We start from the raw sequence: 16248 nt of genomic DNA on the forward strand, positions 1-16248 counted from the left end.
CGCCACATGCAGCCACTCACTCTGGGAACCCTAGACAACTTCCGGTTGCGCCCTCTGTTTGTAAACAGTGAAAGGGTGAATAAAGGGTGCAAATGTCATTCAGCATCATTATGTACCTGATTACCACGGTGAAGGATGCTACGCAAATTACTAGTGGGTGCTACTTTGTTGCACTTGTATTGCAATCGTGGTTAAATGAACCTAATAAGCTCCCGTTGTGCTGCAACGAAAAGACACCCCTAGATTTTTTTGTTTTTTTAGTTGTGTTTTACTGTTTTTGTCTTTCCTCTTTAAGGATAATTTATTGCCACGCACGTATTTTACAACCAGGTGGTATAACGGCTGCTGCTAAGGATGGTTTTCTTCCAAGTTTACGAACTGCCGTGAAGGAGGAGTACTGCCGAAGAGATTTCAAAAGAATCTTCCACTACCTGGGGAGCAGTTGTTCAGAAAACAAAAGTAAGTCATTATCCTACGCAATATCGTTAACTTGCGCATCATACGTGTATGTACGAGCAGACACGACGGCATCCAATAAAACCCCCTTACGTTGAGCAAAACATGCACTCGTCCTACCTAAGCTCTTTATTTCATATCGCACGAACCACACCGTTTCGGAGAGCCGGATCAATGCCAATGTTAACGAGCAGACACGACGGCATCCAATACATTTACCCATTTACATTGAGCAAAACATGCACTCGTCCTACCTATGCTCTTTATTTCGTATCGCACGAACCACACCGTTTCCGAGAGCCGGATCAACGCCAATGTTCATGCCACAGGTGGGGTCATCCCACAAAAAATAACGAAGAAAATCGAAGACCCAGAGGGCGAGGACCTGCCGAAGTCCAAATGAAATTGCTTTGAAACGTTTGGAGTAATTACGTTGATGCAATTTTTGACTGATGCTATGGCAAGGGGCGAGGGAGGACAATACTGACCATCCACACCCGCAGTGCAACCACGCTTCAACCGCATACACAGTGCTTAAAATAGACGTGTCCATACGCTCGTGATCATATTACCTTCGTAGGGAAAAAAATCAAGAGGACGAAAATGTTACGTGACAAAGGCTTTTACTTCTGAGCATAAAAAGTGACGTTATATATCTCCCACCGTCGTCCAATAATAGCAGTTCACTGCGCAGCAACGACTGGTATTTTCCCAGCCTTCATACCCTCCCTCCCCTAGTGTTGGGATCCGGGATATCCCGAAATCTTGGCAGTTTTTTTACGTCCCAAAACCCCGGGACACCTCTACTCCTTTGAATCAGTAATGTTGTGACGTCCTTGGTTGTCGTACCTTTGATGCTACAGAACGGGGGATGAAGTGTGGCTGTGGCCACTCAAATGCCTCCCTCGTGCACCAGGCGAGACATTGCATAGATACCGTAGTGGAACTCTATGTTAATCATGCATCATAGATTTACATGTCCTATAGTCATAGTCATAGATCCAGTAATAATGTCCTAGGTCATTACGATGTATTCAGCGATTGTTTCGACAGGCGCATAGCGCATTGAAGAAAAAGTCTCAGAGCATCCTAAAACATAGGTGTTACGTCTTATTTCAGAATGCGCGCCACAGTAATCATTCTTGCGTTGTGCCTTTCCAAGGGAGTTTTCGGTACAGTAGCATTTCTCATTACTTAAATTGCTTTTTTCTCTCACATATGCAACATTGTCCACGAGAGACATTACATGGGGTATGCGTAACAGTTCAGCAGAAAGCATTAAAACATATCGTATACATGAAAGTAACGGACCAGGTACATAATAACAAAGAGATAATGAGTGAATGACAACACCTAAATTAATAATGTGCAGTACATATTACAAACAGAAGGATGAAGTAATTACAAAACTGAGATGCAGCAATGAAGCTCGTCAAGATCTGTTACCATTGTGATGTTGTCGGGTAAAGTTTTTCCATTCCAGCACTTCAAAGATAGTGGTCAAGTCTAATTTGGTGACCTGGACAAGGAAAAACAATGCCGCTACGGCCAATAGCATATTGTAGGAATGTTGAAAAAAAAGTTGAAAAAAAAATGTTGAAAAAAAAAAAAAAAAATTGCGGAAAAAAGTTAAATGTGTCAAGACAGCGGATAGTTATACCTAGTTCCTTTGGTCGTAAGTTGACCTGTTGTGTTAGTCTCTCGTTTCTTTCTAGGTGTTCTCAACTGCCCCCTAAAAATCACCCTTGGGTCGTGCATCGCGATGATGTTCTACAAATCCTGCAAGTCAGATGAAGACTGCGTGTACCTCTGTTGCGAGTACAAATGCAAGAATTTCTGCTCCGAAAACTACTAAAATGACCACAGGTTCGACGTGCGAATAAAATTTTTAAAAATTGGTCCTTGGCCCTGACATTTTTAGCAACTCGTATTATGTTTCAACTAATCAAGGTTAGCTAGCTCACCATCATAAAACTTGTAAACACTTGCCAAAATACAGCACACTGTGTCCTGTCCGTCCGTCCTGTGTCCTGTCCTGTCTGTCCGTAAGAGAGGCACCATTTAAGCTCTCTCGTTTAAAAACGTTTTAATGCCCCTTGTCTGTTTGTGGTAAGACGGGGTCAAGAGTCTCCTTCGTCACCACAAGTGGCTTTCTGTAGCGAGCTTGTACCCAAACCCTGTACATCTGTAGCAGCTTCCCTCTGTTGACTTGCAGCCTTCGGTCCAGATGATTGAGTTCTTCATATAGCCCAGCCTTCTCAAACATCTCCTTCAGTTCATCTGTGTGAGAAACCACATAAAATGCCGAGACTGTTTCTCGTCACGGATGGTGACAGACACCCGACAGGTGTTGCTCTTTTGCAGAAGGGGAAGACCGCCCTCTATCTGCGTATTCATGGGAGCGACATCCCCGCAGAATATTCCGGTGGAAGAGAAAGCAAGAAACTGCTCACAGGGCGGAAGTCCTACCTCATCTCGTGTTGAGCATTCGCACAGCACCAGAATATAGGGAGTGGCATACTGTGCACTAGCAGACGACACTATCAGATTTGTCGTCTGCTACGGAATATTTTGTGGATGAGCTGCAGGATGTTCTCAACAATCAAAAGAGCATGCAAAGACAGGAGCATAGGTGGGCTTCCTGGACGTTAAGGCACTAAGGTGATATTTATGCGTGATTGTGTGTATCGTGCCGTTTCGTGGTATAACGACATATAATGTACATAAGTTAGGCCAGGTGGCGCCACCCGCTATTAAAGAGGAAAGGCGCAGTATCTACCCTATAGCACGTATGACTCTATTATTTAGTGAGCTATTCACTAACATATTAGCTGGTTGTGATCAGTGCAGTGAGATTGTGATTCAGGAACCTTAAGATGCCCGACTATTGACGAGCGAAAGAGCCTTCATTAAGAACCATGAGCCTAATAACAAACAGGGCATTTGCAGCATCATGGTAGTAGAATGGCAGCTTGTTGACAGTTTGCTCAATGAAAACTAACAATATAAAGCTACGCTAGTTATCGTAAAGACACTGCATTCTTCCAAGGCAAGTTTCTTGCAGTAATGCAGCCCTTGCAGGTATAAACATGTCGGCTTACCTTGCGTAAAGAAGTAGCACCTGGTACCATCTCCTCGGACGTAGAAGTTGTCGCTGAGACACCGTCCGCGCTTGAAACGAAGCTGTGCCATATCGAAGCGCCCGTAGTCCCGAAAGATTATGCAGCCACCGGGCTTCAGGTATTGCGCTGCACGATTGATGACTCCCTGCATTCTAATGGCCAATCACGCAGTTATCAGCGGAGAGACGCAATGCTTGCTAGGCAGGGCGTATCTTATCATACGGCATACAAAAAGTACTACTGTGTTGAAATTGTGGTCATAAGGGGGGACAAAAGATACAAACGCACAGAAATGAGTGCGTCAGCCCAAAGATCAGAACATGAAGACTGCCCTATGGTGTTACCAGATTTGAACATGTCTGGCAGAATACTCTAAGGTGCAGCCAATTTTATAATAGCTGTCATGTACAGCACTCTTATGGTAACAAGCCCAAACAGAACTGTATGTGATAACATTGAGGCAATAAATGCACACCACAGGGAGTGTACCGTTAATGAAAGGTTGAATTTCAATACAGTAATCTTGAGTTTACCAAGATTTTTTAAGTTGACAAACGTATAAAAAAATCCTTTAAATTAGGCAAAATCTCGCGTCAACTGATATCAAAGAAGTTTAGCTACGTTATGAGGAGTGAGAGAGAGTGAAAAAAATAAAAAATCCTTTCTACACTAGCGGTGGTTATAAAAGACTTGCACTTACTTATCGGGGCTGACTGCACTCAGCACGAAGATAAGGATAATGATATCCAGGCTTTCGTTTGGAAACGGTGCATCCCAATTTTCTCGAGTAACATCGCACACAAAGGCTAGGCATCGCTGGGGATCGTATTCCTTGTGTTCCTGCGTCGGGTGAAACGGCAATATTATGAAAAGGCACGTGTGTGTGTCTGCCACATGGCACAGGCTAATCTCTCACCTTGAGCACTGACACAGCCGTTTCGGAGAAGTCGCAACAGTACAAAAACAACCCTGGGTCCCTGCGAACACGGACAAACAACATTTATTTCGAGCCCACGCTATAACAGTGGGTTCAAGTAGAGTGTGACCAGCGGAGCTTCTGCAGGCACGGACGCAGTGTTGACCTTTAAAATTTGTTTATTTAGCATCGAAGCACTTTTTGGATGAAAAAATCAGCTGGCTAGATTGTCGCCAGATACCAAACGCGGTGGTACTGGTCTCTTGTATGGGTTTCCGTTCGCGACCGTCCCTTTAAGAGCTCCACGTATGAAACTTACTTATTTATTTCCAAGATCGGGAATACTGTATTTCCAACTCCACACCCCACCTGAGAAAGATTGAAACATAGTTTGTTAGAGAAAAAAGAAAGACTCCTTATTCAGACACACAGTTAAGGCACGTACTTCCAAAACTCTGAACCTTGATGTTGAGCCCGGAAACGTTGCAGCCGGCAGAGAGTCATTTTCAGTGACAGTGGGAGGCGCATTTTCTGGGAGAAGTTCGGGAAATTCCACAAAGAGCCAGTGGCGGTCCTTGAAGAAACGGTTGCTGTGGATGCCATAGAACTTGTCCCAGTATTGCACAGCATCTTTCTCGTACTCCTCTGCAAGAACACGAAAAAGCAGCTCATTTGAGCTGTGTACGGTATGTCTGGATGCTGTCAAAAGTCCAATCCAAGCTTGATTCTTGTGATGGTCTCCAGTATGACCAGTCTGTATGTCGTTGATAATGGTCAGTCATACTAATACGTAGAAAATTAAACTAAAAAAGCTTAACCAGTACAGTACGTGGTGTCATGTGTAAGACACAATAAAAAAAAAAAGATGTTGGTACCTGCTGCCAGAAGGAACATGTTGAAATCTGTCAGAATGCATACTAAAGACCATGTCTGTAACAGCAGACGTTGAACATGTAGTGTGCATCAATGGCAGGAGTGGATAACGTGTGGAATGGGACATTAAAAATGCGTGATTATAACGAGCAAATGTAGTTATAACAGTTACTGCAGTAATTGGTGCATTATGCTAACACAGCATCAACTTGCATGTCATCATTGCAGTCGACAACACTACACTTTCATAGCTGACACTGTTTCTGCTGAATAAAGTTGTTGTTTGCTGAATAACGTAACCAAGCTTCTTGTTGGTCCGTATGAATCTAAAACAGTCACGCATTGTCGCTCTGGCAATTATCTCACCTTTCTGTGCAGCATCTACCTTTTCCTCCGCATTTTCTGAGATCTTTTTCTGAGCTGCGTCTAGCTGCTCTTGAGTCCAAACTACATCATCCCTGCATGAATGTCACAGAATTATTATGTGCAGCAACCGTCCTTAGAGTCAAGGTTAGATATTCACCATGCGTTATGCTCAAAGACCTTCTCCTTATCAGTGAGGTACCGTTGTCCGAACTGAGGTCTTTTGTCTTCGCAATTCATTGCTGTTTTCAGTGCTTTCTTCTCTCAGTGGTTGGTGTAGAACTCCGCCTAAATTGACCCGTTGTCAAGAATCATTCTCATCAATTTAACGCGACCAAAAGCGTGGAAATCCTTGAACGTACCATAAGCTGTGCGGATAATGCTTGTGTATGCTTCAAGCTTTTGGGCAGCTACCACATGGTTGATCCAAGCAACAGGCTGGGAGATATAAGTGGCATATCGGATGTTTTGAGGTCTTCGTGATCCTCTCTAGCGCATATCCTGTGTCCGGTACTTTTTTAAGAATGCGACACAGAGTTCTAGCTTCATATGTCAAGAAAGTACCCTGCCCGTTCTCCGAACCCGCATGTCGACTGCTCACGTTGTCGTCTGAAAGGTGTACTCGGATAGAAATCAGGTTGTGGATTCATATCAACAGCCAAGTCAATCCTCTGGCAGTTCAATCCAAGCCGGATAGTTCGTTTCGGTATGGTCGTATGGTTTTGTTCTTTTTTGATAGCGTGAGGACACGTGTACCGGAGTTTGTCTGACTCATGTCCTTAGATCTTGTTCTACCTTCCCAAGCAGCAAAACGTACTGAAAGTCGAGTGCAATAGGGGTGGACGGGTAGCTGGAAGGCCTTGAATTGACTCGCGAAAGTAAAAAACATTGATAAGACCACGACCTACTAGATTATAACGACCATGTCACAATCAGCAAACCCTATGAGGTGCCTGTCCGCACGATCCGCCAGGGGCGCTACTGACGCACCCTGGCAGACTGGCGCACGATTGGACGGTGGAAATTTGAATTTTGAACTCGCAGAAGCGTATGTACGACAACCGTAGCAGACGACAGCGATAGCTCCTATGAAAACGCGTAGAATGGTGATAATAATCAATCTCAGAATTAAACATCTGTGGAAGTCCACAGCTTGTACAGAAATACTAAGGTAAGCTGAAGTACAAAGTATTGTAGAAGTTGAGGAAGCAATAACAAGGACGATCAGAAGCGCCACCGCTGCCTTCCAAAAATGCGGCGCATGGGAGGGGTGCGCCTGACGTGGTCGTTATAATCTAGTAGGTCGTGGATAAGACACATACCGTCCACCCCTATTGCACTCTTCAGTACATTGTGCTGCTTGGGTTGGTGCCTTTTCCGGATTGTTATCTGCTTCTTTTTCTGTCTACGACTGTTTAAATTTGTCTGTGCACTGTGATCAGAGTTCAGTTGAGAGTTTGCAGTTTGTGTTCTCTGTCTAAGTGTGTGTCTGTTCTGGCTGCAATGAACACCACGTTGAACTTGAACCAACTACCCCAGCTTGCCACCCTTAACGAGAGGACAGAGAGGTTTCTTTGTCCCCTAGTCTCGGGTTTTTAAGTTATTGCTACCCTTGTCAACATATTCGAGACCCGCAGAAACCGTCCATCCCGCTCGGCGGTCGCAAGAGGCGCTCTGGCTGCTCCCTGATTGGACCGTACGCGCCAAACGGGGCTCACCCATTAGCCTTGTCCGGGTGACGTTTTCTCTCATTTCCAGAGAGGGAATTCCGGCATACCCTCAACGTCCGTCGTCTGCTCATACATTACATCAAATTGCACAGAAACTGAAGCTGCTAAAATAATTCGCGTCGGATTTTCGGGATTATTTTTGGTGATGATAGTAAAAATAACTGCACTATAGCTTCGTAGATGACAGTCCCGTATCATTTCGGTTTCTCACTGGTAGTTTTATTGATCGCTGTTGCTTTCACAGGTGAGATAAACTGAATGGAGCTGTACATGTGTGGCTGACATTGACTCAAACGCTTCAGCTGCACCAAGCCTAGGCTAGAGGAACCATCAATTTTATTCACAGATTCATTAGCACCATTCGACACACGTTTTGAACCAGAACACACGAAAATTCCAAGGGTTGTGACGTGAGCACAACTTCCCCCAAAGCTGAACAAGCCTTGCTCATGGCAAACAGCGTATGTTAAAGATCAGAACAACTCGGCTTTTTGAAGTTCTTTTTTGCTTCTTTGGTAGTGGGAATTCTGCGCATTCATGTTCTAGATAGTGAGAAGGTCAAGAGAATATATTTGTGATAACGCGCGCAGCATTCTGCCAGGCGAACAATGATTCTACTACATGTCCATAGGAGGTCCTGCTACGATATGTGACGAGAACACAAGGGCAGCACAGAGGAGAAGTACACGTCCAACGTGGAATGTTACCATATCCGGACCGCTAACAAAGCTTTGCTACTGGTACAAGCATAGTTGTGCTTTTTGCATATCACAGTTTATGCAAAGTGTGTCAGGAAAAATATACTGTGCCGCAGCTTTCCTCGCAGGTACGTAAATAATTTCATGATCCAAGATCAAAATCACATAAACAGTGCTAGAAGAGGCAAGGTGTGTACAGTTTCTATCCACACACACGTCAGGAAGCGGAAAGGAGAAAGCATAGCAGCATTTTGCAGTCCCAGTTACCAGTGGCAGATCTGGAGGGGGGATCGCCCCCACCCCCCTTCAATCTTAGTTTATACGTTGGATTTCCCTCTCTCCCCACCCCCAAACCGAGGGTCTGGATCCGCCCCTGTCAGGTTCACATGCCGTACTAAGGAGTAATATACAGATGCACATTGCACATGAAGCAAAACTATTCCTGGATAGTATTTCCTAAATGTTATACGAAATAACAGAGGGACAGTGACACGTCATCAACTGGTTGTTCGATTACACATCACATGGGGGTGGTCAAGATGAGACCCGTCGAAAAGTAATCTGCTAGTCCGATCTTGCATCGGAGCTTCCCAGAGGTTGGAATCTGATTGCATCAATGACATCACAACAAACCTGCTGGCTATACAATTAGATTGAAATTGGCTGTTTTTCCTTTTTTAGAATATTTTGCACAGTGTTTTTAAGCATCTCAAGAAGCTTTTGCTGTTGAAAGATGGAAGTCACTAAAGTCTTAAGTCACTAAGTCTTAGGCAAATTGAGGCTTTGTATGTGTTTGTCCCCTATATGTAGTTCCAGCCTCAGAACATCAGTTCTTTCAAGCTTTTGCTGTCTGGTTCTTCGGTCCAGAATGACGCATTGAATAGGGCCACAGTTATACTTTGATTTTGTGACAGAACCAAACAGGGATATGCACTGATATGGAAACTACGTGACTACCAGAAATAATCAGCAAAACTCCTCGTACGCTCTCAGTGAACACTTGAATAGGGTATGGCTACACGTGTGCTATATGTTATACAATGTATGTGGGAAGGTATTGCTGGTTCACCAACATCCACTATCTAGATAATTTAAGTTATATCGTCACGCATAAACGTCAGGAATTTGTATCAGTTTCCTGACAGATATGTTGCGTAGCACAACTGACAGCTAGTATACATGTGGTTGTGTTGCTAATTTCTCGATTGACAGACTACATATGCAGGCTACGATCAGCATGACATATGCAACGCCTTCAACGCAGGTAAATACGCTCTCTATACTTAAAAAGACTTCCTTCGCCTTTTCGCCAATTCAAGAAGAGTCAAGTATATTACCGAGGCTTATTCGAGCTTTGATTCTCGAAAAAAGAGAGGAGATCACCAAAATCTTCCACTGTGTCAGCTAGTGCAAGCACAAGAACAACAAGGTGCTCTTCCCTGCATGAGAAGAGGCTTCCCCTTAAAGCATGGAGCAATCCTATGACATGTTCTCCTCTGTTCCATCTGTTAGAGAGAACTATACCGCCAAGATCTTATCGTTATTCACGATTTCGGTTTTCACGGCCTTGTTCTTGCCGTCTGCAGTGAAGGACATAACGGTTTTTGCCTCGTGTTACGAGGTTTCGAAATAAATAGACAAATAAAGTATCCGTATCTAAGTTATTCTGGTAGCATTCAACATAGAAAGTCAGGAAAGGAAAAGTGGGTAAGACAGGATTATGGTCTCCCAACCATGGTCAGCCCCTCTCAGCCATCCATTATTGCTTATGCCCTCTTGTAGTGATAAACTGTTATAGCGATGTTCAGCGAATGGCCTGTGCCATGTGTAAGGGTGTCAACATGAGCTCCATGGTTGCATCCTTGAGGTTTGCGCCGCGGAGGTTGGCTTCGTGGAGGTCGCTGCCTGAGAGGTTGCAGTTCTGAAAGGAAAAACTTTATTAGGGTGAAGAGGCTTTCCTGCGACTTTTTTGTTTTCCTCTCGCAAGAGTGTTTTAATGTCTGAAACATCAGTTTGAGCTACGCCCATTCGACACAGTCTGTCTTCCCTTGAGTCCTCGATCAAAGGGACGGTCCAAATCTATTGACTGCCTCCGATGGTACAGACGTGTAGATCTCAGGCGCAAAATTCCATTCAGCAGAGCCTCATAATTTTTTAGAGTTCAGTTTCACTGTGAAGTGACCTGACATGCCATTGCAGTCTTCACAGAGGTGTGTCGCGAAGTTTTTTTTTAGATTTGCAAAAAAACGTAACTGGCAAGTGTCACCTCACACCAATATGGCTTCAATGCTTGGCTTAGTGCAAAATGGGGGACTCTGACCGCAACTCTACAATCGCATAATTTTAAAAAGTCGTGGTGCAGATATGTCGTGCGTGCAGTGAAGCCTTGGAAAGTAAATTGGATGAGAGGCCATCAAATATTTGCCAGTGTTCCATTGTGCTCCAGTGGAATGGTTATCAACGTGATCTCCAAACTACTCACACCATTTACATACTCTACACCTTTAGTTGTCTGCACCCTCACCTCAAGGTCAGCTCCGGCAAGCACGGCTTGGCGCAGGTGGCAGTTTTGCATGTTGGCGTTCTTTAGCGTGGCTACACGCAGGTTTACACCGGCCATTTGGCTGTTCTCTAGGTTGGCGTTTCGAAGAATCACACCTAGAGCAGGTAAAAGGTTGAAGCATGCATAAACCTTCCTATGTAGGCTTTGGACACGCCGATAAAGCACCTTCTAAGTTGGCACTGTTTCCGGCAGGATCTTCCATATTGCAGGACCTCAAGATGGCACCTTCCATGTTTGCACACATCACCTTTGCACCAATCAAAATAGCTCCCTGCATGAAACAGTGTTCATGTTCGTGTCAGACGGGATCGCAGGACCACAGAAAACGATGCAGCAGATTGTACAACTTTAACTGCCCGTGTTTATCAACATGAAATCGGACATCAAGAAAGGGATTAGAACTAAGCAATAAAGCTTTCGGTGCAGTCTTTTTAAAAAAGTCATTTTTTAAAAGCCTGTGTTGAAAGTTTTATAGCTTACAACCAACAAGCCTGGATTCTTATGGTCGGGGATGTAATATGTAACTGGAGCCTGACTTCTTCAGGTTTGCAATATAAAATTTCATCCAGTGGCAGATCCAGGGGAGGGGGCAATCGCCCCCACCCTCTAAAAACATCAGTTTATACATTGTATTTCCTCTGTCCCCTCTCCCACTACGCACTTCGACAAAGTAACCCCCCCACCCCCCCAAAAAACGCCCCCAGCCACCCACACACGCACACTAAAAAACTGAGGTTCTGGATCCCCCACTGATTTCATCCGGGCCGAGTTAAACCCGATTTTTTTCCCGAATGCCTGATAATATGATGATAATTTTTCAGTATTGTTATCACTTTGCCTGATCACAGAGTTTTGAAACATGTTTTAGTCCTTTCTTTTGACTGCCATCACACCTTACATATGCCTTGTGGTTTGTACATTTGGGAACCAACATCTCCTCGACCTTGAAAGCACCACATTTTGCCGCGACAGCCTTTTGCTGATGAACTTACCTCGAGATTAGCTCCTGACAGATCGGCACGCTCTAGACAGCAGTAGCTCAAATTTGCCCAAGTAAGCCTCGCCTTCTGCAGGTTGGAGTATTTGAAATTGATGTGCCTCAGGTCTAGTCGTGACAAGTCGGCTCCAGACAAGTTCACACTCTGGAAGGGGAGTTACGTGCACATCAGGAAAAGGTGACCTTTCCTGATTAGCCTTTTTTCCCCAAAATATTTACAAAATATACAGATACATTTCTATCCCTGAACAGCCCCTTCCTCTGGAATTTTTCTTCCCCAAAATAATGAACGGCTGAAACCTCCTTCCCTAACATTCCCTTTCACGCATCTCTTCTTCGACATAGAACCTCTAGCCGAACTCCTTTTTGTCTCGTTACGAAACAAAAAGGAGTTAGGAGGAGTTAGGATAAATCGCAGTGTAAAAGAATGGAGCTAAAAGCTTGGAACTTAACTGCTTGGTACTAAAAGCTTGTGTGAACCTTAGTTTGTTCAAGAGTAAGATAAAGAAATTTCTTTTGTGTACATAGTTCCAGTTGCAATATATGATCTACTTTGTCATTGTAGTAATTTTTTTTATATATTTTGCATAGCAGTGAACTTTTTATTTTCCGTTGCTGTTGTAATACCCCTGACTTATCTTGATATTTTTCTTGCTGGTTAACCTTGTGAATAGATGAAATGTTGAGTAGATAATGGATAAGTGGATAATGTCCCAGTGGGTCCTCCATCCTATTTGTATCTGATGGTACTGATGCTTTTGTACGCAAAATAAACTGTCTATCCATCCATCCTACATAGCCGTTTTACTCAAGAGGCAGCTACATCATCATTGGAGCCACACATTTCTTTATTAACATGCAAGATATCAGAATGTCCGCTATGTAGAGAACATTTTTCTTTAACATAGCCCATACTGGCGTCATGCTCATAACCCGTCATGAGCATGCAAACGTTATTAGCATGCCCCTTCAACAACAACAAAAAAAAAAAAATCCAGATAGTTTAGTCATATTAATTAATTAGTGATTATTACAAGCAGTAATTAGTAATAATTAGTGATTAATAAGTCTTTTAGTACATAATTTGTAATTAAAATATTATAATAAAAAAAGTCATTTTTTAAATTAAAATTAAAATTTTAAAAATTAAAAATTAAATTAAAAATTAATAAAAAAATTAACATGATTGATATTAAACAAAAATTGATATTAAAATTGACATTTTTCCAGGCAGTTTAGTAACGATAACTAATTTACTTTAATGACTTAATTGGTTTACCCCCTCTCGACTGCACAAGAGGAAGCCTACCTGAAAGCGGAGCTCGGCGAGGTGAGACGACGAAGTCAGGATCTGCACCACGTCCCGCCTTGTCAGCGGCGTGTGGTCGCCCGGCCCAGCATCCTTCTAATTTGTGCATCATAAACTGGTGTCACACACATCGTTATGCTAATACACGTATTCGTTACTCAAAAAGTATATAGAAAATAAAAAGTACTACTATAACAGAAAATATTCAAGTAGTGGGGGGGGCTACGGCATATAATTCGTGAAGCCCCTTGCAAGCACACAATGTGCAATGCATGTTTTTGCTCACCAAAACCATCTGTTCCAGCGTGGGTACGAGGGACTCGATGCCAAAAAACTTGGCCTCTTCCAGAACACCTGAAACAACCATTTATTTAGTGTTCTACGTCCTCGACGATCTTAGGTACATCATTAACATCATCATATTACGTAATCATTTGAGGCTGGTATTATCGTCGGTAACGTGCGTGTGGGTAAATGTACACGAGCATTTGTAAGCATACTGGATGAAAACTAAAGATGAGCATCCACAATGAGTTCGTAATCTTTACTTCATACTCAAGGAAAAAGATGAAGGGCCCAAAGTTCATCGTTTCATCACCCTGTTACGTACATCAAATGCATCACTTCTCGTTCAGTGACGCATCACGAGCTCCCACGTGAAGGCCAATTGCGACAGTTTTCACGTGACAGTAGGTTAAAAAGCAATAAAAATTTTATCGATTTTTAAAATTCAATTCAATTAAAAATAAGCGATTTTATCGCTTTTAGAATTCACGTGACGTTTGGAGCATGCCAACTTAAAAAATAACGGTAATGATTCTTACATGCTCAATTTAGTATAAGGCCCCACGATATGATCAAAAATACCTCTAATTTCAATTTAAATTTTATTTCCTTGCGGTTGGGAGGGTGGCAAAAAGCCAATGAGGCAATTAATATTAGATTATTAGAGCAATTATTATTATTATTATTAGAGCAATTATTATTATAGGTAATTATTACCAGATACACGTTTAAGAGAGGTCTTACACGAGCCTACACAGAACCTATGAAACCCGATGGACTCAGAGCCGTAACAGCATTGGATACATCACTGAGCCGAAGGAATACACAAACGACAACACAGAACGAAGTGTACGACATTCCATGCCTTCTCTGTGCTGTCGAGGAGATGCTACCGCATTCTACGGCACAACAGCTCGTTTGCACACTTGTTCACGTTTTTCCTCGTTATCGGACATCAAGTGAAAAACACACCTTGCGGAGAGATGTTCTTGTCCAAAATAAGCTGCCCGTGGCGAAGGTAATTTAAGATGGGCTCAAAGTAAGCCGGACATCGGTCAATCAAGTAGGCGCCGTCGGAGTCCATCGCGCTCGGCCACATCGTATCCGCAAACATGCGTGCCAGCATGGAATGCGGCTCTTTGGAAACGAGCGTGCTTCTGTAGAAGAAGCAAGGAGTCTATGAAACTCACGCAGCAACATTTCTTATGTGACCATGTGCGCGTCAATATAATATGAAATGTCTATACGGTTTCCTTATAGTTCTTCACAAAACTCCCTCGTATATGTCAAATGAGACAAAAGCCAGATTTAGCTGCTGCATGAACTCTAGGTTAAGGGAACACAGGTACACTGTGTCGACAAGATTGCAGACTCCTTTTGAGCATGTGTCATCCTGCGGGGATGTGTTCGGCGAAGTTTTGCAACAGTAGGGGAAAAGGGAAATTTGAGAGGCATATCTGATATCTTGGAGGGATAAGGAATGGGAATGTTTGCGTGATTTTAGGCGTGTCTGCGCGAATAAACTTTATCGTTAGCGTGCTACTTCTGTTGTCTCATCCTTTCTCGTTGTTTTAGCGCTTTTAGTTGCAACCTCAGACGTTGAATGCATGTTTCTGTGTGCACATAATTCCTGCAGATTTTCTGGCAGCTCTAGTCAACCTTGCGAAGTTGCTCAAGTTCCACAAACACACCGAAACAGTAAGCAATTCAGCTTAATCGTGATTACAAATGTGGTCCAATTTAGCAACTTTGTCGTCGCGTGTGCGCAACCAACAGCAGAGTTCTTGGGTCTGGTTGCACGCGAGAAAGTCGATATAAAATGGGACAATTTATTCATTCAAGGAAAGTAACCGCTAACTACAAGGCATATTCCTTACCTAGTAGTCGCAAACTGTCGACCACCAACATTGAGCAGAACCCATTCTGTATTGCCTGGTACTGAAGGCGGACCACTGAGTCGTCCATAGGTTCGCCTAACACTAGCTGTAAAGAGCAGGACACGTAAGTTTTTCTTGTTCATGTTTCGAGCAGCAGTGAATGAGCAATGCCCAGTACCTATAAAGTCCTCCCCCGTTGAAACATACAGAACATCTTCGTCCCTGAAAAATATAGCTTTTATGTACAGGTTTATGTGGAAATAGTCGAGCAGTAGCGATTCAGTCACTAAGATGGCATATTCACACAGCTGAGGGTATCGAATGCACACAGTACCTTATAAGTTGCACATCATCGACTTCTCCTCCCGTCGCCGTGAATACCCTTTTAGCAGTGATACGGAACTTTGTACTTGCTTCCTTAAGTAAATCTACTAGAGAGTTTCCTACAAGAAAGACCTGAGGGAAAAACAAGCGGACATTTCAGCTTGTACATTCGTAAGTCGTGACACTCAAAATCACAAGATGCGACCGTTTGCGAGGTCACGCTAGCTTACCTTGCCGTCAACTGTCGTACCGTTTCGGAATAACACGACTCTCTTCATGTTATGGTCAGTTAAACAAAACTGTGGCATGCATTAGGGCATACTGACACGCGAAAACAGCGAACGCCGCACAAAATTAATAATGAAAATGCATTGCACTCCACGGACGCTCCACCTTCGATCTCGAGTTTAGCGTTGCGTTGCCACGGCGCTTCGATCTGTTGTCGTCTGCTAACACAGTATCAACTGTAACAATTCAAAATCAATTGACCACGAAGAAACTATTTTCTTATGCATCATTTAAAGCAAAATATACTATGGTGCATTTTAATAGCAAGAATATTTAAATTAACGATTGTGCAGCCACCCTGCCACACATTTGCTACACTGTTCCGGTACGACACAGCGACATCGTTTCATTCAGTTTCTGTTTCGCAGTATTTATTCGCTTCGCTTTTTTTTATTGTTTGTTATTTGTTTATTGTTTTATGGCACTGAGATTGAAGATGAGAAGTTA

General features: G+C 43.2%; 3 protein-coding genes across 3 annotated transcripts in view; 1 reads left to right on the forward strand and 2 right to left on the reverse strand.

Annotated features, from left to right (window-relative positions):
* LOC135390743 (phospholysine phosphohistidine inorganic pyrophosphate phosphatase-like) overlaps positions 1-2354 on the forward strand; it is a 7404-nt gene extending 5050 nt beyond the window's left edge. Inside the window, exons 7-9 of the transcript XR_010421811.1 lie at positions 331-459; positions 1576-1628; positions 2172-2354. The gene's annotated coding sequence lies outside the window, so the exon portion shown is untranslated. The remainder of the gene's footprint in view (positions 1-330; positions 460-1575; positions 1629-2171) is intronic.
* Positions 2355-2525: 171 nt separating this feature from the next.
* Positions 2526-6367, reverse strand: LOC135390742 (tRNA N(3)-methylcytidine methyltransferase METTL2-like). Its single transcript, XM_064620597.1, has 9 exons — positions 6093-6367; positions 5891-6018; positions 5734-5825; positions 4940-5139; positions 4814-4863; positions 4495-4555; positions 4279-4418; positions 3558-3730; positions 2526-2736 (listed from the first exon to the last, which is right to left on the reverse strand). Exons 2-9 carry the CDS (start codon positions 5968-5970, stop codon positions 2543-2545), a joined length of 990 nt encoding a protein of 329 aa, XP_064476667.1. The 5' UTR covers positions 5971-6018; positions 6093-6367; the 3' UTR covers positions 2526-2542.
* A 1412-nt stretch (positions 6368-7779) lies between these two features.
* On the reverse strand, positions 7780-15951 carry LOC135390741 (BTB/POZ domain-containing protein KCTD9-like). Its single transcript, XM_064620596.1, has 11 exons — positions 15744-15951; positions 15524-15645; positions 15368-15411; positions 15190-15295; positions 14285-14469; positions 13314-13381; positions 13028-13123; positions 11714-11863; positions 10887-10992; positions 10683-10816; positions 7780-10079 (listed from the first exon to the last, which is right to left on the reverse strand). The coding sequence occupies exons 1-11, from the start codon at positions 15819-15821 to the stop codon at positions 9963-9965; spliced, it is 1206 nt and encodes a 401-aa protein (XP_064476666.1). The 5' UTR covers positions 15822-15951; the 3' UTR covers positions 7780-9962.
* Positions 15952-16248: the final 297 nt, after the last annotated feature.

Source organism: Ornithodoros turicata, chromosome 4, assembly GCF_037126465.1.
Source record: "Ornithodoros turicata isolate Travis chromosome 4, ASM3712646v1, whole genome shotgun sequence".
Taxonomy (NCBI): domain Eukaryota; kingdom Metazoa; phylum Arthropoda; class Arachnida; order Ixodida; family Argasidae; genus Ornithodoros; species Ornithodoros turicata.